General features: G+C 46.7%; 1 protein-coding gene across 1 annotated transcript; it reads right to left on the bottom strand.

The window, feature by feature from the left end:
• Positions 1-63: 63 nt before the first annotated feature.
• Positions 64-26,857, bottom strand: LOC131294711 (LIM/homeobox protein Awh-like). The gene is made up of 6 exons (XM_058322756.1): positions 26,831-26,857; positions 8,178-8,359; positions 706-923; positions 410-628; positions 187-327; positions 64-89 (listed from the first exon to the last, which is right to left on the bottom strand). Exons 1-6 carry the CDS (start codon positions 26,855-26,857, stop codon positions 64-66), a joined length of 813 nt encoding a protein of 270 aa, XP_058178739.1.
• Positions 26,858-27,146: the final 289 nt, after the last annotated feature.

Raw genomic sequence — 27,146 nt, 5'->3', positions numbered from 1 at the left:
TCAGCAATCATCCATTTTGCAACTACCAGAGGGGGTATGCAACAATGATTGCATTCCCATGTGTTACACCATCAGATTGATGAGGTTCACTGTGGTTGGAAGGGAAAAATCATTTGCATTTGAAATTTAGTTCTTTAATAGACCTTATTTATTTTTGCACAGCAGATGGTTTAGTATTGCACTTACCGTGAGAATTAAACATTGTTCCGGGATGCTTCCCCATTCCAGGCCCTTGATCATGATCGCCGAGGCTCGTCTGTCCACTGCTGTTATTGTTCATATCTTGCCGCAGCGCGTTGAATAAATTCGGATTGTGATCGCGGGGAACTAAAGAAATATAGGAGATGCGAGAAAGAAGAACAAACTCTGTAAGAAAAGCATAAAAAGAAGGTGACTTGATGTTACTCACCGTGTGTATGTTTCTTCTGACGTGCGCGAGAGTTTTGGAACCAGACTTGTGTCACCCGCTTGCTCAACCCTGTCAACTGTGCTATCCGCTCCAAGTCCTGACCGTCCGGATTGCTGTCGATCTGGAAGTTGGCCTGCAACACTTGTAGCTGCTCCTCGGTAAAAGTTGTCCGGACGCGCTTCGATTTGTTCTTGTTGTACCCATCGCTACTGCAACCATCTGGAGGGAAAGTGTTGAAGAAATAGTGCAGTTTGTTAGGAAGGTATCCTTCGAGATTCCCGCTATCCGCAGCTTACCATCGCTCGAGTTCGATCCATCGTCGACGGTGTCCATGTAATGGATCTTGCACATCACCTTGTCATCGATCAGCGCAAACTGTTCCCCGGTCGAGAGTTGCCGGCCGCAGGTGTCGCAGGAGAAGCACGCCAGGTGGAACACGAGATCGCGAGCTTTTCGTACCCAGTCGGAAGCCGCTATCGTACGGCAGCACTTGGAGCATTTGGCACCGAATGTTCTGTTGAAAGCGACAAACATGAGCAATGTCAGGAAGGTGGGTTTATGTTAGTCTAATTTCTAGTTCGAAAATATTTTTAATTACTTATTCGATATGATTGTGCTCATCTTTGAAAGCAATTTGTACCATCGGAATCGAATCGAAAAAGGATCTAGAGACAATCGGCATAAAAGAATGGCTTTTTCATCCCGTGTAAAATCCATAAAAAGATCCTCTACAAAGCATGTAACGATCGTTTGGAAAGACTCTTACTCCTACAAAGAAGCAAACGCAGGAAGGAGAGCGCAACGGGATGCCCAATTTAATTACCGTTCCTTGCATGGTTTGGTAGTGTTTCCTTTCTGCCCGATTTGTTTCCACTCGGAGGAAGAAGTAGCTTGAAAAATGTAAAACAAAAGCTGAAATCGCTCCCGCTGCGACTTCCTTTTCTGTTTCTGACGCTCGGCTACATGCTGCTACATTTACTTCGACTCCGCGAGTCCCAACGCCCGTCCATTCAGCGTCAGTAAAATCCTTCACCTATGCCCCCCCACGTCCCTGCTCGCGCGAGGGTCACCTGGAAGAACCCTTGAGCAACGCGCGCCGTCAGTTTATTCATTCACTTATTTATTCGGATGGTGGGGTTATTTATTTAATTTTAATTGAACCTGCCTGCTCGCAAACCCCACTGACTTTCGCTTGGTGTACTGGTGTGGTCGTGCGACACCTTTTTCTTCCCACCCATTATCAACCTTCGTCTCCTCCGTTCTTGTGTTTGCTTATGTGTGTTGTCATGTTTTTCTACAGATTTTTTTCTTTCTTTATTTTCATATTGTTTCAGCACAAGTCCAGTCCCTAAAACACCGCACCGGGAGCAACACCTTGTGGTGGACATCACACCCAGCAGTCAAACGGATCGAAAACAAACGCAGCATCGACAAACGTGGAACAGTAAAACCCGGCGGGCAAAACATTACAAAAACTTCCCAGAAAAAGCTGTAGGCTGCTGCCCAGCAACTGGTGCCCTTTGGTGCGGATATTTGCATATTACATCGAGATCGAATTATTGAACGCCAAACACAACTGTGCGCAGGCCCGTGACATGGGGACATTCTCCTTGGGTTTTTGTTCGCCCCGCAATAAGGAAAATTAAAAGGCGCTGGTCGCCAACGGTAACCGACGACGGCGGTCACACTGACGGACACGTATTGGAGTGGGTTGGCCAGGGGAGCGAAATGCGATCCCGTCTCTCAAGACGCGACGACGACAGACGGCTACCGCGATAGCCCTGTCAAGGTGGCACTCCTTTCGGGCACGATTGTGGCGATCCTGTGGAGTTTGATATGACGTCCGATCTGCAGCGATACTGCCATTTAGAACGGGATTGCAAGATTGTAGCAAGGTGAGTACACGTTCTTCCTGAGATTCTGTATGTTTTCTTGTGAGGTACTCTGACGGAAAACCAAATATTAAAAAAGTAATTCTGCTCAAGAAGTAACAGGTACTTAATCTTCCAAACTACTAAAATCGACGATCCCAAGATAATCGCTAAATGTCACCGGGCGCAAACCAACACCACTTCGAACCCGACATTCCGACGTCATGTTGTGTAAAGATATACGAGCAACACAGGTTAATAATGTTGGCAGGCAAAAGGGCGTCCCGAGAGGGGCATAAACCACCCCTTTTGCTGTGATTAATAATCAATACCAATTAAAAATTAAATTATGTGAAGAACGCACCGACCACTCGGAAGCGAACGTGCAAGCGGAGCAATCGAAAAACAATTATATCATTGCGCGCCTTAGTGCGTCTCGTGCCGTGCCGTGGGTCTGGTTTTGCTATGGTTTCTTGCCGATAAGACATTTGTCCTGTTTTCTTGTTGCTGTAATCTCCACCATCCGTACGAACCTAGGGAATCGGAAGGCAGGAATCGGAAGCCAACGGTCTTTCCCATTGGCGACTGGTAGATATCGAGAAGATAACAGGGAAAGGAATGGAAACGAAAGGAAGAAAAGCGAACGGGGGAAGGTCGTCGGGAGCACGATATGCTTGTGATGCTGTGTGAAGACTGACCGGAGAGCGATAAATCATAAACTCGTTTGTAGCAACACCAAACACATTTATCACACCGTATGCATCAGTCAACCTGGTCGACGATGGCGCGACCCGGCGTTCGGTGCGTTGTAAAACAACAACAACAGCAGCATCAGCAGCACCACTGACAGCAACAACCGCTCCGGCAACATCCTGCACAACCAGCGTCCCTCCACCCCGCCCGATGGAGTATAAAAACACAAAATTTAAAGTTTTCAAAGTGAGAAGAACATAAAGAAGCAAAAAAAAAACAACCAAAGCGACACAAAAACCGCCGTCACAAACCGCAGAGACAGCAACTGCACAAACCGCAGCACAGTGATACACAAAGGGCGATAGGTTTCCAGCTGGTCAAAAAGGAGTCGCCATCAAAACATAACATCAGCGCAAACGAGTACGAACAACATCGCACGGGGCGGTAGCGGTGTCGGAGACGCCGTCCCTCCATCGTCATCATCTGCGAAGGCAAAGGATAACAGGCGAGGCTACTTTAAACGCTATATGCGCTCTAACGAATGTGCATCCGTATTCGATGCGCACTCGCCATCTTTCTCGACGAAACCGATAATCGGATGAAGTACGTTCAATGGAGACGATGTACTTGATGGTATGGCCACGGTGATTCTAATCTACTGCCGAAGAACACATGCAATACCAGTGTTCTTTCCTTTTTTTTTTCTTTTTTGCTTACAGATCAGAGATATTTGATTGTAAGTTCCCCCACGCCAGGAAGCTCCCAAGAACACTATGCTGCACAGTTTATAACAGTATGAGCTTCATATTTTTAAATAACTAGAAGCCTTCATTTGAAGTAGCGATATACTACACAATATCAGCATAGAAAAACAAGTTAAAAGTATACTAAAGAAGTAAGTAACAGCAAGCAAACAAATAAGCATTAGAAAATATGTGATAAAGGACAAAGTGGATGAAAACATCTTGAAAAAAAGGAGAAAACAAGGAAAATTATGCAAAAACATTAAACAGTGTACAAGTTTAATGTAACAAAAAAAAACATAGCATGCAATAAACAATCATGTACAAAAATGTCCCCACGAGGAAGGAGCACGCGAGAACAACACACCGTGAGCAGATGAACAAGGCGCGATATGTCTTGTTTAATTACCGTTGCGATATGAGCATTTAGGTTAGTGCACCACTTCGTGTCGCATCTGGGACGAAGAACCTTTGCCTCGCCCCAGCCATCCAGTATCGTAACCGATCGGTCGTTCACAACGACGTTCAACCCGAATCAGATCTTGCCCCTTTAACAGTTCATCCTTCTTGCCCTCTTCACTATCGTTTTTACTTTAGTTCCCTTATTTTTCCCTCGAATGTCAGATTTGAGCGAGCACGCACATTATAAATATTTATTTCGCACCGTGCCGTTTCCATGGGCGAAGATTGATGGATTTATTTTTTTATTGTCGCATCACCTCCAGCCTTTTCTTCGCCATTTTCCCGAAGCCGTAGGAACGTTGTTTTATTAATGTCCCTTTGCTCCAATTGATAAATATGCCAATTGATAAAAATGATAATGCGCTCGACGTGATTCCGGTTTTCCGGCCGGCGGACTCGATCGACAGCCGGTATGTGTGTGTGTGTGTGTGTGTACGCTCGTTTGTGCGTTTAACGTGTAACCGATGACCAGAACCAGCCCGTGAGCATCTCTTCACGGTTCGATCGATTATCAGGCATCGAACGAGGAAGACGTGAAGTGTTTCCGACTCCATTCTTTCGCTGTTGAGGGCTTTCCCTTGTCCGCACGACACGTCTCAAGCACAGTTTCCGTCAGGTCGGAAGGAACGAGGATTGAGATTTTACCTCGCACTGAGTTAAGCATTGGCGCCGGAACAGTTGGAGTGCTCGACCGAACCTGGGCTGGGTTTTAGAGACGCGGCTAAGCGCGATCTCGGAATCTGTAACACCCATCTCCTGCGGCTGTCCCGAAGTTTGACACGCGTCAGATGACATCGCAATTCCGATCTCGGTGTCCTACCAGCGGTCTCGAGATCCTCAGGGTGCGTCTCGAGAACCTGCCCCAATCTTGCCACCACGCTCTAATCCGACAGCTCCTACCGAATGACACCTCGCGCGGCTGCGCAGCGTCCGGTTCTGGAACGTTCAACCTTCGTAGGCTCGCGCCGTTTAGCGAACGGCCAGACCGCGGCGGGGTCTTGCGCCGTCAGATAAAGTGTCGTGATATAATAATTCCATTCGGCCCATAAATAAATCGCTGTCAAAACAAGTCATGCCACGCCGAGTGTGACTGAAGTGTGTCCGTGTTTCGTTTTCGTCTTCCGCGTGTTTATTTTGCTTGTACTGTTGGCCGTGGTTACATTCTTGAGAACTCAGACCATGGACTCGGTCAGCAACACTCATAACGCAGCGACTCCAAAGAAGATTATTATGAAGTAATGCAATTTTCTACATTTTAAGATTATTTTAGTAAGTGTTATATAATGTTTCAGTTCAATCAAAGGTGTGAAGGATGTTTGTCAGAAAAAAATGTCAAATTTGAATTCATCACTTGCTGTTAACAAAATGGATTTTAGGTTAATTTTAATAAATAAAAGATTTAAACGCTTCATTTAAATTATTCAAATCGAAATTTCAAGAATAAAAATTGGAAAACAAATTTAAATACGCGCAATGTCTCTTGCAACGTGTAAATACATCAAAGGATGTGAGCAACACGTTGCATCCTTGAACCTCCCGCCGCAGAGTTCTGCTCCAAAGAGCTCTCGATTCGGCCTATTCAGCCAACCGACTGACTGTGTAACATCAACATTAACAACATCAACAATGACGAAAGCCCTTTTGCCTGTCAATCCGTATTTCATCGGCTCAGCTCCGCGTGCGTCTCGGGCCGAAGGAAAACTCTATTTATCGATTGTGTGCACCGCCCGGGCCAGGCCGATACAAACATAAATATACATCAAACAGTGCTCACGAATAAACGTCAAGCGCGGGGTGAGCGAAATCAAAACAAAGATTTTATTCACACACACACGCGGAGGGGGATGCTGGGTAAGACGACTCGACAAATCGATCGCAGGAGGCCGGTGCGCTAGAAAAGGAGCCCGTCTCTATAAATAAAAGTACAAACTCGCCAGCGCGACAATGGCGCTGTTACTGTTGAGAGCAGAGGGCAGAGCCGCCCCGGAGGACGTGGACGCGGTCACCCACTCCGCAACAACGGGAACGGAGTCAACCACCAAGACGCCAAGGAAGGAGGATGAAGAGAGCGAGAGTGAGAAAGCGTTTGGCAGAAAGCGGTAAGATTAATAATCCTCCTTGCCCTAGGCATGGGAGGTTCGTAGCTTCTACACTCGCCCAAGTCTTTCGTTGCGTTGCGTTGTTACTGCCTTCGATCGACTGTCGAAAACGAACCTAGCCCGTTCGCACCGATATCGAGCCTTTTTTACACATTTTTTCAAACTGAAATCTCCGTTGAGATCCGAACGGCCGAAAAGGAAGCAACTTGTTGCAGGAGGCCGGCAAAAGATCGAACACATTCCGATACGGATACGGTGTACGGTTCGTGCGGTTTTACTGTCCATTTATTTATGTCTTTTTTTTCCCCGCGCTCGACCGACTTATGGGTTTGCTTGATCCTGGGATCATTTTTCCCAAATGAAAAAAAAAAAAAAAATATGAACACCCCTTCGATGGTAGTCCCCGTTCCCAATGAAGCGAAGGCTGGAGGAGGGAGGACGGTCGGGGGTGCTCCGTGGTAGAGAAATATCAATAAATTATTTCACTTTATAAGCGGAGGGAAAATGATTAATTTCTTCTCCGGTGGGTCTTCGATGCCGGTTCCATCGCAAATGTTCTCCAATACGGCACAAACACATAAACACACACACATTTGAACTGACCAACCATTCCCGATCCGAGCTCGAAACCGATCGGGATCGCGGGAGGCTCAAAATCACCATTCGGTGCTCAGCATAAGCATTCCCTTTTCTTTCGCCGGTGTTTGTTTGGCCGCGGGAAGAGGTTTGTTATTTATTTTGGGTTTTACTTCGGGTCTATTTTTTTTTTCGAACGCGGTTGGTTTGTGCATTGTGGTCGATTTCTTTACCGTTCGACCCTCGGACGGAGTGCCAAACGGAAATCGCTGCCCCCGGCTCGCGGAGGTGAGCGTATTGTGCGTGATGGTTGAGTTATTGATAGAAATATCTCACTTTTGGCCAAAGTGCCGGTCGGCGAGCACCGAGTGGCCACTCGGAATCCGTATCGCTCGCTTCTCCCCTTGGGGGGAGGGGGGGATGTTTCCTTTCCTCTCCCTCCCCCCCAACAGGCATGTGAAATATGATCATCCTACATCACACAGGCGCACGTGTGTGCCGGAGTCGGGGAACTGCCGGATTTCGGAATGATTGACAGGTCCCTCGGCGTGGCATCGATCTTTTTTATGATTATTAATGTATCTCTAATACCATCCCGACCGCCCCAAGATCGCACTCGCTTTCTTCAGGTGTCTTGTTTGGCTGATGTATCATTCTTTTTTATGTCTTCTTGCCTCCCCGTGCACGACGATCACGATTGTTCCCAGCCTCTCCAGCTGGGCCTGCCGCGAAATGCAACCCAAGCACACAAGGCCAGGGTGTAATATTTTAATTCTCAACGGGTTAAATCTTAATTATATGTAAACAAGACTTTACGCTCGCCAAGCACGACGGAGCCGTCATCCCCGGACGGTGTAGTACATAAATCACGTCGATCTATTAGGATGTTAGGCGATCGGGCTAGCGTTGTGGAGCTCCTGGTCGGCCTGCAGGATAGACGGGGCGAACCGTTGCAAAAACGGTTTAGACGAACGAATGAAATATGCTTGGATAATCGATGACATAATTTCTGGCGAACGATAATAATTTAGAACTAATGCTGGCATTGGAAAACACCCGGAAAGAAGTCTGATGGAAATATATGAACCTTCTCTTGTATATTCAAATGATTACTTGTCAGAGTAAAAAACCAACCAAATAGACAACCTTCTAGCTGAATTTGTTAACGATTTATCTATTTTCTTTTTTAGTTTTATGTGTCCTCTTGGCAAGGAACCACTTCCTCATGGGGCGCTCCTGCTGAGCCCCCGACGTAAACCCATCCCGTTTGGTCTTTGATTTATCTGAGCGACAGCCCAATGAAGTTTCCAATTTTCCCACTTACTTGGCGTAGTCCGTCCGGCAGTAGACTTGCCGGTCGCGGAAGTAGCACGAGGGTTGCCGCTCGAGCAGCGTCAGGCAGACGGAGCACCGCAGGCAGGATCCGTGCCAGGCGCAGCCGTCGATATCGAAGAGGTACTTATCGGCGATCGGTTCTCCGCAGGCGGTGCATATCCGCAGTTCAGTCTGCAAGCAAAGAACAACAAAAAAAAGAACACGAAACGATGTGAAAATGAAAACAAATTTTTGATTTCATAAAACTCGGAAGATAAAGGTGAAAACGAGAAGGATGGAACCGAAAATTAGCAGTGCCATTGTGCCCGGGCGGGCGAGAAAAATATTGGCCAACTATTGCGAGGATCGATCAATCGTCGGAGGGAAAAAGTGCCATTTAACGATAGTCATCGATCGAACGATTGTCTCCCGTGTTGTCCCGCGTTCTTGGCTCCTTACATGCAAGCTCTATATGTTTTCCTCGTTTAAAAACGATGCGGAAGATAAAGCCACGTCCGGGTTTCAATTCAAACAATCGCTCGTTCTTGCTCGATCGGGTTTATTCGAAACGGAAACGTCTTCGGTCCTTTTGCTTTCGCACCAGTAGCCAATGATTGGGTTCCAAAGATGACAAAATGATGGTGAAAAAATGCAATAGATAACCTCAAACCTAGCCCAACACTCTACACCGATTCCCGTTGCCAAAAGACCCTTTTAAAAGCAACAGGATGAGAAGGATCAAACGGGCGATTGGACCACTTCCCAGAAATGGCGTTATTTTTCACGCCGCATCAGTTAATAAACACGCCACACTCGACAAGGGGTGCCAAAGGCGAGCTTCTGGACGCTTTTCACTGTCGAGCGGTTGACTTTTCGATCGTGATGGAATCGTCTGAAGGGCCCTCATATTTGGCAACCATAAACGATCCGAACGGAACGAAGGTCCACGTCCACCACGGCGGAGGGGTGATGTATCATCATTTGTAATTGTTTTGTTTCGCCGCCAAGGACATCGTACGTCCCTCTTCCCCCGGGGAAAAGGAAAAAATCGCACTGTCATACGCACATTAGCAGCTGCGTGCATGAGACACCACCTCGAGAAAGAGGGGACGATTTTTCCCATTTTCACTTACCACAACGACCGTGATTTGACCGTTAGGCGGAAGACAATCCCGGGTCGTTCGGGAACAAATTTATTATTTATTATTTTCGTATTGGAAACAAACCGAACACGACACGTTGCGGGTTTCGGGATGCGACCATTTGGATGCGGTTCGAGGGCTGCCGGTTCGGCTTTTCATACCCACCAACCGGCCACCATTTCCGTAAGGGCGCGCGCACGACCCTTGTTTGTTGGTTTAGGAAGTGAAACGGTTCCATTATGACAATGTTAGGCTACCATATGCTACGCTTCAAACATTCGCTGGTTGGTCTTTTGGGGGAAGGGAGAGAAAACGCGCCCTTGAGTTATAGGAAATATTACCGGTATTGTTTTAATGTGTTCGTGATGTAACTATCTTTAGATAAATTGAATAATGTTTGCATGATATTCCAGAAAGTGGCTCCAAAATTGATGGACAAGTTAAAGCATTTCTTTAGGTTTTTACCACCATTCTTAACAGACCTCAGATTCGTTGAAAAGAAAGTTTAACGCATGCACCAATTAGTAAAAAAGTGAAAGGTGCGATGAAAAATTTCAGCAATAATTTCCTTACATGCTATGAGTTTACCAACCGAACCAAGTGGCAGCTGTTGCTATCTCTAATCGCGACACCTCCAAACAAAAACTACCAATGCCAATTTCCGCTTTTGCTGACCACGCAAATATCACGATAAGCGAACTTTTCCCCACTTGATGACTGTGTTAGAAAATCCATCAGGAAGCGAAAGAGGCAGAAAATAATCTCCTATCGTTCGGGAAACGGTTTTTATTGACATGTCGGACAGGTTTAGTGGTTCTCCCGGGAATGGAGCGGAAGATTTTGGCCACCGTTGACCTTTTTTTCTTTTACTTCTCTTCGGTTGTCCTATAATTCCACTGTCACCGAAATGGGGAGCTCTTCGCGCATGGTATCGTGTTCGTCGGGAAGTAACAGCTATTAAACGAAAAAGAAGCGGGTGGCATCCGAAACCACTTCGTGGGGACCAACCGCAGAAAGTTTCTTCCAAGCCGTACCAGACGAGAGTATCCACCGACTCGCTGAGGAAAAAAAAGCCAGGAACTACGTTGACCACAGACGGAGCACCAGAAAAGACAAAACTTAGCAACAGACAGAACAACAGGGAGAAGAAAAAAATCGTCACTAATGTAATCAGATAAATCTCAGCGACAGGGAGCAATAAAACTGTCGTCGTACTTGTTACGTTCACGCCGCGCGGTTCAGCCGTAGATTTTGCCATCGTTCGCGGGTCCTGGCGCGACTCCTCCGATGCTGTTGTGTGGACCGCCTGTGATTCATTGAGTGACGAACGTTGGACGGGCGCCGGGTGACGCGGATGACGCGAGGCTTCGCCCGGCCCGGCGGGAGGGCCGGACGGACTTCTCCTTTCTCTAATCGATCAGGTGTCATCAGTAACATCCAAAATCGATGTGCCATGGGTGGAAGAGGGGCTGCAGAGTAGTCCCAGCGGTAAAAAAAACGGTAGAAAGGCAAACATGGGATTAAACGAATCGATGTCACTCGAGCCACCGAAGTGTCTTAAATTATTGTTTCACCCGATCGGGCAAATTGATTGTCTTGCGCTTTTCTCTTCGCCATATAAAACGAGAAAAAGAAACACCGAGTCTTGAACATCTTTCATGTCCGCTAGCATATTATGATTGATCAACGGATGGTTAGAAAATTTATATCACTAATTGACACATTTGTACAGTTTTGCAACAAATTTTTCAATCACTATGGCATGGATTTTTTTTTTTTGAAAATATTTGATAACGACTCGCATCGTTCGAATGTTGATTTGCAACTTTTTGCAAGTAGAAGATAAAACTACTCATCAATCGCGCTGACGTCAGTGCAGTTTGATAATCAAAACACAACCTCTCCTCAGAAAACAGACATGTCTTAACGATTGTAAACCTTTCCGGTGGATGTCACTAAAAATTGATTTATGGTTTCCCGGTAAGAGCTCGACATTCACCACGTAGAAATAGAAACATTGCTTACATCCACACTTCGATCCGAGGCCGGGGCTTAATCGTGTGTGGAGAGAAACGCTTCTCGCTTGACACCCCGTTGAGGTCTGTTTTTCTTTCCTATGAGCTACTCCGGGTGCCCCGGTGCGTATCATCGAATCGATTACCGATCAACCGTTTGCGCCTGTCGGGCGCCACTTGGGGCCGAGCTTAATGGGCTTGAAGGCATAAGATAATGGTGTACACTCACACACACACATCATACTATCACCAGAAGTCACAAGTCGCTGCCCTTGCGAAAAGCGTTACGTACTCCCCAACAGCTAATGATGCTCCGAGTTACGGTTTCGATTTTCTTGCTGGCTGCATCCCCTCGAAACGGAAGCCAAATGGCGCCACGGAGGGTAAAATTCACACTTGCGAACAAGGAAAAAAAGGCATCGAAAAAACGCAACACAAGATACGCCTAAAACAGTGCGTAAGATTTACTTAATTACCACTAATCGAGCCTGTGCGCGCAGCGCATTCGATGGCGGTACAGATCTTAAGACCCGGCCAGCTGGCCTTGCTACCGAAAGAAAATTTCGACAGAAGCGAACTCCTCCTTTGAAGAATCCCTCTGCTTCTCCGAACCGTTCTCCCCTTTTGGCTTTGTTTGTAGCGCTCGTTTTGGTCTCGAGCAGCTACCGACATTTAACATTATTTTGCGCGGCTCCAAATAGGGGGCTTCAGCACACACGAGCAGCAAACAAAAAAAAAAAAAGATCCACAACACATTAGACAAGTGAAAACACGCCATACTGCTTCGTACTGTACGCTGTTGTTGCCGAACGTTAGAGGATCGGGAGGAAAAAGTAAAACCTTGGCACGGCAAAGGTGTGCAGCCTTCAGGTTATTAAGTAATTTCTAAACCCATTTTCTAGCACGGTCCGTCCCCTGCGCATCCATCAATCAACCCTGAAAAGTGAGACTCGCCTTGGGCCGAAACGAATCGCAAATCGTGGTTCGAAGCATCGTTACGTTTCGTGATTTAAAAACACAACTATCGATCAGAGGATTAGGAAGCCAGTTGAGAGAAGTACATTCAAATGTCTTACTTTTAATGAACTTTACGATAGGTCAGAGAAAGTGAAAAGTGGCGTGAAACATTGGGTTAAATTATAATTTAGGAGAAGGCAACAAGTTTTTTGAATTTTATTTCTTCGTGTGAAGTGACATCATCTTCAGACATATGAGAACTATTTCACTCGTCCTGGCGTAGAAGATATCGGTTATTGTTTATCTCTCGCCGCAACTTCTTCATCATCGTTCGTTCGGTCGTAAACTTGGTGCCCCTCCCGGACACCCCGAAACCTCGCCACGTCGATGCAATCGTCGATGTCCCTTATCCGGTTAATGGCTACGTCAAGGCCATTTGTCAAACGGAGATCCCAAATGCTGAACTCTGCGGGTCGGTTGAAGTAGAATTTGGAACACAAAACAGTTCGGCGTAAAAGCCGAACCAACCAACCTGTTGAAGGCCCGACTGCTTGAAACCCCGCGATCGACGACGGTAACATATCCAAACGCAGCCAACCTGCTGAGCGGTTGGATCATAAAAAAAAATGAAATAAACAAACCAGAAAACGATACGAAAATCTCAATCGATGGGAAACGGTTTATCGGGCGCGAAACTTTTCTTCGAAAACACGATCACGGTTTTCTTCCTTCTCTCCCTTGCCGAGACGAGGAGTCTTTGTGCGATAAATCGCACTCTGATTGATACAAATACGTGTGTCATTTGTCATAATTTCCACAATTTCCAATCTCTCGCTGCATTCGAAGGAGCCGCTTTCAAGCACCGCCCAACAGAGGGCCTAACAGAGACTTGGACGACTTTCTTATCCGTTTTCTCAACCTCGCGTCACGTGGCACACGGTAGAAATCGATTTGAATTTGGAAAATAATCACATCATTCGGTGTTGGGGCGCTGTTTTAGTTTTCTTTATCTGTGGCCAGCTTCGCCACGCAAGTGCGCAGGCAAACCCCTTTACCCTTAACCGAGGGACCACCGAAAACATTCAAAGGGCGCATAAGTCCATTTGTTTTATTTTATCTTTCGCTTTTCGGGTGTCGACTCGTGCTTTTTTACCCTTTGCAGGCCGGATCGTGGCCCGCCGTGAGACAATCGGAACGGCTCTGGTCGAACGTCGATCGGGGATCGATCGAACGAAAACCGGACTCCGGCCGAGCAGGAGGGCTTACCGAGTGCGAGTCGAGCCCGGCTCCGGTAATGGAGACGACACGCCGGCAGTGACCGTTTATGTTTTAATAACGTTACCAATCTGTCCCGGCCAAGCGGACGACGGACGGGGTCGGATCGGTCCGAACGGACCCCCGACCGCGTTTATTTACCGGTCGGCTTTCTACACCTTGTCCCGTGACAGTTATGAACCATCGGGGCAAGTTATTGTGACGATTACCGATAAATTTAGATAATATCTCGCCCGTCGTCTGCCGCGAGCGATGGAGTTCGCGTTCTGTTCTGCCTGCGAGATGGAAATGAGGAAGGCGAGGGAAGGGGTGTAGGGCGCACGATGGGATTTTGATCGAGCGATTCCGTTGGCGTCCGTCAGAGTGTAATGTTTATGGTGAGTGGGAAAACCGAACAGAAACAGTGGGATCGATTGTTTACACATTAAATATTTTCGTTCACTGTATTTGTAACAATCATGGTACTTTTTTTTTTGAATCCTCCAATTTAGAGATGTCTACCTTATAAAAAATATTTTTTTATCGCATTGAAAAATATCTGCCTACAAATAATTATGGGTTAAGAAAATTATTGAATTCCCATTCCCGAGTTCGTAATCGCCCACTGTGCCGAATCATCCGTTTTGTAGCGCACGCCGTAAAAGTGCGCCGATGAGCATATCGGCATGAAAGAACTCGTCCAGCAGGTCCCATTGCAACGGGCCCCAATGGCGGCGTGCGGCAACCTCTTCCAGGCCTTAAACAGTGGACCAACCGTGGTCAAATCGTCGCATCCTCCCGAGTCTCTCCCGTGCTCGGTCCGGAGCTTTCAACATTCGGTAAGGAAGCCTCTGACGACTGACTGGCGGTGACTTCGATGCCTCACTCCGGCCGGTCCGGTCTTGTCTGTGAGCTCACATTGGCGCGGCACTGGGTCGGCACGGGTCGCAAAAGATAAGGTCCAATAATATATAAAAACGATCAGAATGATAATCGGTTTCATAATTTTTTTCACGGGAAATATTATTCAAATCGATCGATGCCTCCCGACGGGGCCTCCGGGGCCTCCGGGGGCCGAGACGCATGCACGGCGGCGTAAAAGTTGCCAACTCTCGGCGACGAATACCTGGGCGACGCGGCAGTGGAAAGGATGGCACTTTAGGAAATATTAATATCCGTGCAACGTTTCGGACTTTCGGGTTACGGCGCGTCGCAAAGTGCGAACATGAGAAACGATACCCATTTGCGCAGCTGACTCCTCTTTGAGGCGCTCATCGGAGAGGGTCACGGATCTTCCCAGCGCAGGCTAAACAATCGCCAAATCGAACCCCATCGTCCCAGCGAACACCACAACGATCGATCTGTCGATCGAAAAAGATCGCTTCCTTGCCGGGCCCCGACTAGGATAATCCTATTTCGCTAACCTTGGCCCGGACGCCCGGCCTGGGAACGTGGCTCGGAACCGGTTCGACTATGCTCTGCATCACCAACCCCAGTACTGTTCTCGGTGATAAATCCATCCATATTAGCATCTCAATGGTGTGGCGATCGATCGGGACCTCGGAAACGGGTTCGACGTTCGGTCCCGACGTTAGGTTTTGATAAATTTATGATTTTACTGATTTACGACCAAGCTTAAAACCTGCATCGGACGGTCGGTTTCCATGTCCGAGCCACTGCTTCCTTAAACCCCGCCGATCAGAATCGATTGGAATCGCTCCGGCGGTTCAGTTCCGATATCGATCCGAAATCTCCCGAGTCTGGTAAAATTTACCCACGTTCGTTAATACCGCTGTAAAGTAGGCCAACATAAAAACCCAGTAGCCGATCGCTTTTACAAGGCTTGTAAAACCTAGGGCTCATATTCCAAGCAGAGTCATATCCGACGAATTGCGGGCGATTGCATTTGTCAGTGCTTTATCGCTCCGATCCGGAAGGTCTTTGAAATAGATCCATGGGGAATACATTTGCTGTTACAAGTTGCTGCGAAGAAGACGATCGATCGGGATTAGAAAAACGGCTTCGCCTTCCGATTCTGTCTGAGACATAACGTTTTACAACCAGTGGATCAGTGGCCGGTGGTGTTATAAATCGATCAGAACGAAATCGTATTGGGTTTTATTTTCTCGGAAAGCATTAATGGAAAGCGAACGCCGCTTTTCACGCCACCGCTTGCCCACCACCTAAGAAGATTAAATTCTAATAATACTTTGGGCATTTTGTATCGTAATGAGATCTTCGGAAACCTTGGCGAGGTTTTCGATTTTGCCTGCGACCAGACATGTCATAAAATTCGGTAACGTATTGGCATATCGGCATGGATGCCACCCGCAAAAAACGGTGAGCGAAAATCGAGCATAATGCATTCGCCAAAATTTATGAGTTAATCTCTGGGATATAAAGTCCGAGCCGCCATGCCATTAAACCGGGTACATCGAAGGTTAGCCAAAGGATGGATCGGTTTGTCGACGGATAGCATGTTTTAGGATAGATTTTAATCTTGCCAACGAGAACCGTCTGTATATGGTTTTGCATTCTCCGGTGCATCCGAGGGTGATCTGTTCACATTAACCACATTCGAAAGGATGTCTGTCCTATCCCAAAATCATGGCGATAAAAAGATCACCAGACATGGATCTAAACCTATACCCGTAAAGCTTGTTTTGCCCAACCATCTAACCGTGCACAGATTTTACGGAGAAACGGATCGAAGGATTTGAACCCTAACGAGAAAACCACGTCGAGAATCCTCCCGGAGACCGAATTCCAGAAATGAAGTCATAAATTACCCACGAAACCCGAGTCCAATAAAATAATGCTCGGCGCACACCACCTCATCGGTCCCAGCGGCATGGTTTTATGATGATGTATTTAAAGTAGCCTTGTCCCGCATACTCGGAGCGGCGGGGAACGGTGTAGAAAAGGGTTCAACTGATCGTAAATAATAAGCAAAGTCTGAGGTCATCCCGTGCGTCGGTGCTTAATCTTTCCTGACTTAGAATCGGGTTTTGGGGGCAGGTTGTTTCAATGTAGTTTTTGTTTAAAGTATCGTCGGGAAAGCACACGTATGTGGCCAACTGTGGGTACTGGTCCGGGTGTGTTTTTGATGGAAAACTACGTCGTTTAGTAGGCATAATGAAGAATTTCTACTTTCCTTGGACTACAAACAATGAACGCGTCCTACAAGGAAGAGAGATGAATGGTGGCACAAAGTGGTATTAACAACTCCTTCACCAGTTCAAGATATTCGTGCCTCGAGCCTTCATACATGTTTGTCCTGCTATCAACTGAGCAAAGGTTTTTCTTTTTTAATACACACCTCGACTCACCTGAGAACGTACCAAACAATCTGTCGAATGGTCAAGCGAAGGCCCACTGTTAAGACCATCTGCTGGTGGTGAGAAACAAAAACCCTGTGAGTGAACAGGTTTCATATACACGACGACCCCAAACCGAGCTAGACCCCGAAACCGTTTTACCGCCCTTTTTTTCGGGATTTATGAATTATATTTATTGGAATGAATTTCTCATATCGGTTGCGGTTGTCCCGATGCCGGTTTATTTTTGGCTTAGTATATGCGTTCTCTCTTCCTCGTGCTGTCCGGTGTGTCTTTTCTCGACCACCGAGGGCCATTACTGAAGAGGTGATTTACAAGTATGGGATACCGAGGGGGGGGAGAAGAAAGAGAAAGGAAAACGTTGTCCGCTTAGGAACCGCTTAGGAAGGAATGAAATTTTTTGGCATGCTCTCGCCATAAATCAAATCCACGAGCGCGCGTCCCAAATGCTGCCGGGCAGCGTAACACTTGCCTTGTCCCCCCCCTAAGGGGTCCTTTACCGTGTTTTCGAGAGAATGATGACCTCCGAAAGGTTAGCGGAAGAGCTGATGCAGAAACTCCGAGTTTACCAGTTCCGTTTCGAGTAATGGGACGAGGAAACGGCAAGCTTTTGCATAAGTCTTCCTGCCAGTCGATGGAATAAAGCCGTAGATCGAACACTTGCCTGTGTCGCTGTATTTTTTTTTGTTATTCTTGTACGTTTTCGAGGTGTTATTTTCAGCACCATTCACTGTTGGCGTCCCGTTGGGAGGCTTTGGCGGGTTGCATTATTGCATGTGCATCTCCGCTCACACCTGGTCGCACCTGAGTGAGGAGCAGTGCGCAGGAAAGCAAAAGGTAACAACCTTTTCGAGGAATCAAATGTACTTGAACTTTGATCCGAGAAAGCGGTTGAAGTGCTAAAATTTGCGAATGTAAAAAAAAGCCCTCCCCAGCGGATGGTATTTTAAGCGAAGCGAGGTGAGGTCGAGATAATCTGCCGGGGACCCCGGTTAAGCCGGGATTGGTCAGCAAATTTTGCGTCTGAAAAGAGTATTTGCAAGGATTTATCTTTTGTTGGACGATCGCCAAAGGTTGATGTGAGTTTGGGTTTTTTTTTTATTTCAACAGACGCATCTTGTCTTGATGTTGTATACAGAATCGTTAATCTTATGGGTTGCTTATGCGATGTCAATCACATCCTTTTTTGAGTATCATTGCAAATATGATATCCTTAATGAAACCTACTAGAAAAAAGAGCGGTATTTTTATCGATCAACTTGTGACGTTTGGATGAATTGAATCTTAATAGCCATATAGTAGTTTTATCTACTTATCTTACCGATTCTTGAAGTACCTGGCTATAAAACTTGTATTCCTAGAATGTGCAATAAACTCCTTAAAGCCGGATGTGCGATATGTTTACCTTTCTAGCTGACTTCAGCTAAACTTTGCACAGGATCGGCTTAAGCCATCCGAGCGACATCCGTCCACTCAACAATTGTCAAAGGTTACAAAGCAAAAAAAAGGATCGATTCATCAACATTCTCGAGATCCTTCTCTAGGTTCTCATCTGGCCGCCAGTTTCCAGAAGCCTAGGCATCGATCAGCTTCGGGGACCCCGATGTGCCCGACAATAATAGTTTAAGTATGATGTCAACCACCCGCCAGCCTCCGAGCATGTGTCCGCACCCAGAACCGCTTCCACACCCTGTGCATCTCAACAAGCGTTTAGCCTACGTTCGGATGAAACGTCACACATGGTGGAAAGGAGCGGGAAAGCGCGGCTCGAAACAGGTAGGGACGGCATGGGGACGGCTCGAACCGGCCTAGGCGATGGAGAAGGGCAAAAAAGTGAAACCCATGGTTTTTAAAACGTGTAATCCGATTAAAATCTTATTATTGACAACGGTGTCTGCCTCCGGAGCGGATTCCAGCGCTTTTCTTTCCCCCAATCGTCCCATTACCCTCCGTCTTGCTCCTTCTCGCCGTCAACTAAAACCTGGTACGTGGTTGGAAGGAAGCTGCGTCAAACGTTCCACATATGTGGTGGGCAGAAGGTGACAGAACACCGTTGCTTTTGCAGACGCGTACCACACCACTCCAACAACACGCGCCCAACCATTACAACTTGATCGTGGCCGGCCGGGGAGCTGACAGGGCCAGGTGCTGGGGTGCTGGAAGTGGAAGATAGTTTAACATCGACTAAACGTCAGTCGAACGCATTGTCACTTAATTTAAAGTTGTCGTTCCAATGCGGTGCGCATGTGACGCCCGCTCGATTAAAGTTAGGAGTGTTAGGAGGATGGTTAGGATTTGCCTTGGCCAGGCAGAGGTAGGAAAAACGAGATACACTACGACCAGACGAGATATAGTTCGATTCCGAGGATGATTGGAATGCATTATGGTTCGTAAATTATTCATAGCATCACACAAGAAGCATTTGCATCTGAAAGAAGCGTTCTCTTTCAGATGCAGAAATGACAGGTCGAGGTTTATGTCTCTATTTAGCTTTTGCATGCTTATTATTGATGTAAATTTTTTCAAGTGTCTTCTTAATTGACATAGATTTGTTTTTTTACAAAGTAGCTTCTGGTTGAATGTTTTACTCATTTTAAACTAAATCTACTTTGATTGTAGCTGAATACGAACTACAAAAACATTTGCTGTTGGAACATTTCCACTTTATGTCGAAGGATTGTTGGATGCATTCCCTTACCTGCTTTAGCTAACTATCCATCAAAGTCAATCGTTCATAACTCACACCGTTAAACCACTCCCCGGATCAAGATCGCAGAGCACAAGAAAGTATCGCATCTGCGCTTCGGGGTTTTACCGACGCCACCCAAACGGTACAATATAGGTTTAGTTTTGTGAATGGCTTCATTGAACCGCAAACACTCTCACGCCGGACCAGAACGAACTTGCCGCGAGCGAGAGGACGCTGGAAAGGCTTTCAAAATCTCGGCACAGTCTGTTGCGGGCAAACCCCGTTGCGGGAGGACACGAGGGACCTGGTAATAATAGTACGAACAACAACATCAACAACAACAATGATTATCGTCAAGCTTATGCTTATGTTAATGCGCAAAGTCAGGCTAGACATTAATCTTAATCCCGCCAAAGGAGATTATCCTTTTGCGCTTCTGCGCACACACATCATTAGCAAGAAGTGAGTGTCCCTTGGAGGGGGAAATGTAGCGATCGGTTGGGAAAAGGGAATGGCGTTGTGTCGGAAAGATGGCGAAGCGAAGTGCACGGGGCAACAAGTGGGATTTTTCGTGTGGGTTTTACTTTCCCAATATGTGACCCGAACTGTTGCAATGCCAAAGTCAAACGGTATAAAATCTCGGTCTGTCTGGAGGATAAGGAAGAAACATCATTTTCCGAGAGCGATACATTGAAAGCTCTGTAAGCCGTCGAGTGGATGGGATGGGAAACAGTTAGCGAGTGACAACCAAGTTGTTAAAGCTGGAAAGTGAATGCAGAGTGGAATTCTGGGTTTCGAATGGGAGGATTAGGCTTTCCAGCATCATCCTCCCATTCGAACACGGTTTAGATGGGCAATTGTTGTTTTACATGTGAAAGTTCTAGGAATTTTTCGCGTTCATTCGATTCTATTTAACGATATTAAAATGCAGTCATATTTTACAGGATATCTGGACAGTTTATTAAAGAAGTACGTTTAACCAAACGAATTCTGTAGAACAAATGATCCCCACTCTTATCCTTCAATTAGTTTTCTCTCTATTAAAATAGGCACACTATTTGCACACGTTCATATTTGTAAGTGGCGATTTATGTAACCTAAAATCCCCAGAATCGAGAATCATAAGTTACGCATCAATCTAAACCTTCAAGAAATAAAAAAAAATCACCAAACGACTTCAAACGTTTCCCGCTGCGACTCGAGCTCAAGCCCAAAATCGTCCTCTAAACAGCCGATCGTCCTTTCGAGTCCATTAATTGGGTGCATCATCCTGTGCGAGCTGTTCGGTTTTATCGGTTTGATAACTGTTAGTCTGTTCCTCTCGGCAGGGTGTCTGGGAAATGCTCTCTCACACACACACAATTATTATCCCAGGTGTTTCGGGGGGTGACACACGTCCTTTATTGCTGTTGTTTTTTTCTTCTGTCCTTTACCTTTTCCTGTGGTCTTTGTTTTTGGCGTCCATTTTCGGTTATTTATGGAACGTTTGCTTAGGGGCAGCTTATGATGGTTGGAAAATTAGTTGTGAAAATCTGCACCCCGGCTGTCGAAGCGATTGGCTCGCAATCGTGTAGAGTCCGTTTCCGAGCAGCTGTTAAAAACTTTGCCCGTTGTCGAGTACAGAAGCATGTCCTTTTTTCTCATTTTCTCCTTGGCTCTTCCTTACAGCCAATTGAACGATGTCAAGAGTGTCCTGCGGAGTGAGCTTATGAACGTACAACAAATAGAATGACCCGTGGCCAGAGTCGGCTTCTGGAGACCCCGGGGCGTTACGGTTTTCGTAAAGTTTTCCCCCGATAACCGGCTGGCAGCTTTCCGGAGTTGGACTCTTTCCTCACGCCCTACCGACTCATTCCAGCAGTTGGAGACGAGAGCAAACATATGGCGCCAATGAAACGTGCGCAGCGCTTGGACCAACGTTCCATCGTTGGCCTTACGTTAACCTTCATCTTCACCTAAAACAACGCGCATTCCAGCTAAGCCCTGTTTGCGGTGAGTTAAGAAAAGCACAAGCCTGTTCTTCAACGACCTGAAGAAACGCGGCTCAATAGACATACCCGGCCGAGATTGAGCGGTAGAGGGCAAAAAAAAGCTTCGAAACTAATCCGTGTCGATTAACCATTCACGCGGGGACCACCGTTCCGCCCGCCCCACTCCCCTCGGGCTCCCTTTCGCCGAGGGGCTAGCTTTGGGACGTGATTGAGAAGGCATTAAAATTTCATAGAAAATATTTCAACATTAGCCCTGGGTCATTAATAATTTATGTACGGCGATGCTGTTTTTCCGAGCCTTTTGTTTTTCTTCTCCCGTTTGTGGCGGTCTTTCTACTGGCCTTTCTTCTACTTCCACCGGTTACACCTGTAGCTAGTGTCTCTTTTTCCGTCCCTTCCACAAGCTTTGGCCGTGAATGTTGTTGGTGGTGGAGTGTGGATTTGCGTGGCGGTGCGATCATCATTTTTTCCGATTTCTCATGCAGTAATCCCAAATTTCATACCATAATCGTGTGTGAAGTACAGCCACGCTCAATTCCACGCGGTAAAACATGTGCCATCGACGCGGCGAGGATGTGTTTTCTTCTCTCGTTCAAAGATTCCAAAGAGGAAAAGACAGATCCCCACCCGAGGTTCGCGAGCGCCGAATTACGTCCAATGATCGATGGTCGGTTTTCTTGCGTCCGAAGTCAACTTTTCACTCGGTCCCGCAGGGAGATTACGCGAAACAAAGTCTTAAGCAACAAATGCAGATAGATCGAAACCGATTGGTTGAGCTTATGGACTCTCGATTGAGACGGTAAAGCGATTGGACACGATCAATTTTTAAACACTACGACGTTCTCCGGCCGAAATGATCAGGGAAACCGAGATTGTTTTTGGTTTATGTGGATTAGATTGTGGAATGAAAATTCGTTCGTATGTTTCCTTGTTTTACAGATTAAAGCAAGCGTGAAATAATTTTCTGGAAAACAAAAGTAAAAGTGTTGGAGGATACAATGGCTCAAATGTCTTAATCACAATATTATTTAGAGAAAAAAAACAAATATCATGGAGGAACAACTGAAACAACACACGCTTTTCTCAAAAGACAACTTAAATATACAGAAAATGTTAGAAGAACGAATAAGCATTATTTAAAAGCTCGTGAATGGTTACATTTTTGTTGTTCAAATAATATCAACAGTACTCTACGATGGCCAACATTTCAAACAGGAAAAGTGCCGGCCCTCAACACTAACGCGGACATACACAAAAAAAAACCCTTCCGACGATGCCAAAGTTGAACAGCCCAAACGATGAATGCCCTCGTCAACTTCGGCCTTTCGAGATGAGGAGGAGCTTTTTTTGGAGTGACTTTCGTTTGGCGTCGACGAAACGAAACTAAAAGGAGTAGTTAGTTTGCATGTTGGGCCCTCAAGTAGGTGCGAACGCGCTCGACAATATCTTAAGCTCACTCAAGTGCACCCACTCCATGTCGTGGCGTGTCGGCAACATTAGACGGTTCGCAGCACCGATCACACCCCGTCGTGAACATCTTCATTCGCTCGATTCGCTCGAACGAAGGGAGAAGCTGCCACCATCGCCGTCCGTTTCGAACACAGCACACAGTTGCAAGTGCCTCCGACTGGCGATGGCCTCCCGAATGCGCACCGGAATGGTAAGCTGCCCCGAAAGTCGCTGGAAGCTCAAGAGACCGACCCCTCGTCCATCGTCCGGAGTGGCCCGGATCGGTTACAGCGAGTTTGTTTTCCACCAAAACCGAGCAAAAGCACTCCACGCAAAGACGCGGCAGTGCCGGCTCAAGTGGTCGGAGGAGGACGTTGGGTTGGGCGAGGCTAAGCGTGGCCACTTCGGCCACTTCGACGTTTCGCCCCGTTGGGGTAGAGGCAACGAAGTTTCAAGTTTCCCCCGATTTCATGGTACGTGTTCGAAGACGCACACCCCGCACCGTTCGTAGTTTGTTTTCGGGCTTTCGGGTGATGCCTTCGAGTGGATCGACCTCTTCACATCCAAGGAGGCGCCGCAAGATGAAACACTATACCCTACGAGGGACGTCTCCGGGATTGGTTACAGCTTCTGGGAGCTTGCAGCTTGATATGCCACTGCTTCCAGATAACGCCCAAAGAAGGAAAAAAGAGGCTGACTGACCACAAGTTTGAGGTTGTGTTTTTTTACATTAAAAATCAACTAAAGAAAAGTCCCATAGGACCACCATAAACTCCCATTCGGACGACAAACCGTGTCACCGATCATGTACCGATCGTAAAATGGAACACTTTACATGCTTTGGCATGAAAATTTCCTATCCCAAAAAAGAAAAACAACAAAATCTCTTTACCGAACGTGCCGTTTCTTAAAGAAGAACATTTCATGCCGCAAATTAGTGCACAAAACTGATCATATGAATGCGCTGCAACGGATGCATCTGAAGTCGGGCGCCAGATGGACCACATATGAGGAAAGACGATGACGAAGACCAAGCGCTTAGATATCCAAAGTCGAATACCAATGATACCAGGTGGAAGATGAAAAGAAACCGGACAAACCCAATGTGGTAACAGGCGGAACATCGATGCTTGCAAGGGGTTGAAGTTTCTGCGCAGATTTGCATAAATATGTATAAAATGTAAATTATATCACCCAGTGTGTGGCTTTTGGCGTCCCCGGGTCGATGTTTTAGCGAGGCGGCACCCATCGTAGGGTGTCTTCGACATGTAAGCTCGGTCCTGAACTTCAAAGGAATGGAGCTCGAAACGAAAGAGAAGGAAAAAAAAGCTAAACTTAACGCTTTCCCAGCGGGTTCAATTCGACGAACGCCGACGGGAGCCGATGGTGTTTAGAATTTCTTCCCCGCTTTCAGCGCTGTTTTCGGTTTCGACGACACAGGTTTTGGGTGTCATCGAAACCGCAAGGTAGCATAAACGACGAGGTAGCCACAAAATTACCATACAACAACAGTGAGTTCTCGGGCCGCTGGAAAATCCGGAGGACACCGTTTTATGCTGCACGGCTCACTATCAAATTACACGCCCGAAATGAGCCAGAGATTACTCCTGACGCGGTCGACATCCTGCCTCCCCCCCGGCGCTCGACGCTCGTAAAATCCATCCCAACCCTGACGAAGGTGAACTCGGGATCGATCGATAATGTGTGATCTTGACTGACGACTCGCCACACTCCACATGACGTAAAGGAAGTCATCGGAGGATGAATCATCATTGTGATAGTTCAATTTCAATACACCTAACCTTTTCTAGGCATTTTCAACTGGTACACTTTTCATTTGATTTAATTCATAGTATTTAGTTTTCAAGAACTAGAGAAATTGTTTAAATTCATACCCCAGAAAAGAAGTATGACATCTCTACGAAAATGTCTCACAAGCTTGACCTACTTGGAGTATTTCTTTGCGTTTTGTGCAAAGGAAAGAAAGGCTTTTCAATTTATGTCTACAAATTTCAACCATTCAATTACGTTAGCTCGTGCTCACGCCACGCAAGCATCGATAATAAATCGAAAGCACATCGTATTGAGGTATTAGAATTGAACGTTTTATCCCGCAGAAAGTATCTATTTTCTGAAGGAAACACGTCATACATCTCGCGGAAATTGAAAAGAAGAGCACTTTTTATAGAGTAGAATGACCATAACTTGTTTGATGTTGCTCTTTGCTTTTCATGTTTAAGAAATTTGTTTTTTGAAGCCTTTGTGCCTTTGGAGGTCTGTTTAAACCACGACAGCGCATTCCATAGTGTTTGGCATTTTTTCCCCCCCCCCCGCATCTTTGCACAACAACAGTTGTTACGTCCTGCGGGCGGTAGAGTGGCGGAAACATTCGAAAGCGAAATCGATTCGACACGCTCTTCGAAAACATTTCAAACAAACCCTCACACCCATCGGGGCACATTGCGGGAGATTCCACTTTACCACCCAGCTGGGCAGGATCGCTCCATCGGATTTCGATCGATCGGTTCGATAAGGGCTCGGTGAAAAACCGATGATGCGCTCAGATTTCGGGGTTTTGCCCTTACGGATATCTGCCGTGGAGTTATGCCAGGAATGTTCGCCGAAGAATCGTTTCCGGGTGGCATTTTGCGCTCAACTCGCTAGCTCTAAACAGGTCTGTTTTTTATGGGGTTTATCGAACGCTGTTAAAGACTGCGACATGTTTATTCTGAAACGTAAAGAAATATTTAGTTCTCAATAGATCTAGACATAAATCTGCGACTCAGAAAGCAGTCGTATGAGCTGCTCAAAGCGGTGAAACCCCAACACAAGTGTCTGCAATATCATCCGCTGCTTCCCACCGCGAGGCCACACAGCGCAATCGAGCAGCATCATGCTCATTTCCATTATTTCATATTTTAATTTGATTTTATCTCGCAGCTCGCGGCCTCTCGCGCCGTTTAAAGTCACACCGAGCGGCGAGCTTTGTGAGGTCCGTGCCGTCGGTGTTTTGTGAAGAAAAAAGACCCCGGAGCAAAACCATCTTCTCCCCGCACACAGCGGCATAATCCGAATGATCTTCAAATCGGCCCATCTGTGGTGTCCCTGCGAGATCGTGACGTTTCATACTGCGGATGACTTGCGGTATAAAAATAAACTGCGCCCGATCGAATCCCCCCAAAGCTGACGATTAAGACGAAAGTGGGTAAATTCAGTATTGCTCAAGGGCAGCAAGTGTATGGGACTCTCTAAGAGGCTTGGATGATTCCATGCGGCGTGCCGTGCTCGAAAAGAAACTATTTTTCATTTATCAAAAGTGAAATAAAAAACTTTAGCTTGCCATAAAAAAGCGTACACAATTCCGTTAAGCTGCCTCCAACCTCGGTATAATAATCGATTATCAATTCTCTTCGGAAGTATCACTCGACCCATCGGGGAAGAATAAGGAAACGAAAAGTCATGAACCCGTCCATTTCCCTCCGTCGTCTTTGACAGATGAAGAATCGTGGAGACACGGGTACGAAAGGGGAAAAAATAACACAAACTTTGTCCGCCGAAGAACGCGCTCCGAAGAACGTGACCGAACGTGACAGAAACTCATACCACGGCGCGGTTCGGAAAAGGGAATCCATTCAACGGGTCTCCAAACCCCAAACCGTCTCCCGGCAGTGTGTCCTTGCTTATTCCTTCATGTCACTGGCCACACGACCCGCCAGCTCGCGACGATCACGTTTGACAGGTCGGTTTGCCCTTTTTTGACAGTGTTTTGATCGGCTCGGAATATTTTATATCCCACCACCCCCGTCGGCCGCGGGGGTCACATCTTACCTTGAGGTGTTCCAGTTTGATGTCCATCATGATCGGCGTTTCTGGGTCCAGGCCCGGCTTAACGGGGACGGTCCTGTCGTCCGCCCGTCTGTCTGTCGGCCCGAATGGGGGTTTTCCGCTGAAGGGTTTAAGCCTGCTCCGGTCAGCTGACAGAGCCGGCACCCGGCGTCAAATCGTCGGTGTTCGTTTCTAGACGACACTTTACTGTTTCCTTTTTTTGTTGTTTGCTTGTTTGTTATTCTTGTTCACTCACCGTGCACTTACTTTGTGTACTTTTTATTCATCACACTTTTATGCAACGATGTTATTAGACTCT

This window comes from Anopheles ziemanni, chromosome 2, assembly GCF_943734765.1.
Source record: "Anopheles ziemanni chromosome 2, idAnoZiCoDA_A2_x.2, whole genome shotgun sequence".
Lineage (NCBI taxonomy): Eukaryota > Metazoa > Arthropoda > Insecta > Diptera > Culicidae > Anopheles > Anopheles ziemanni.
Note: the sequence above shows the minus strand (reverse complement) of the source record. Positions and strands in the feature narration are given on the sequence as shown.

Coding starts and splice junctions, on each gene's coding strand:
- LOC131294711 (XM_058322756.1), bottom strand. CDS start 26,857: ATGGACATCAAACTGGAACACCTCAAG. Junction 924..8,177: donor TGCCGGACGGACTACGCCAA/GTAAGTGGGAAA, acceptor CGCTTTCAACAG/AACATTCGGTGCCAAATGCT. Junction 629..705: donor TGGATCGAACTCGAGCGATG/GTAAGCTGCGGA, acceptor CTTTCCCTCCAG/ATGGTTGCAGTAGCGATGGG.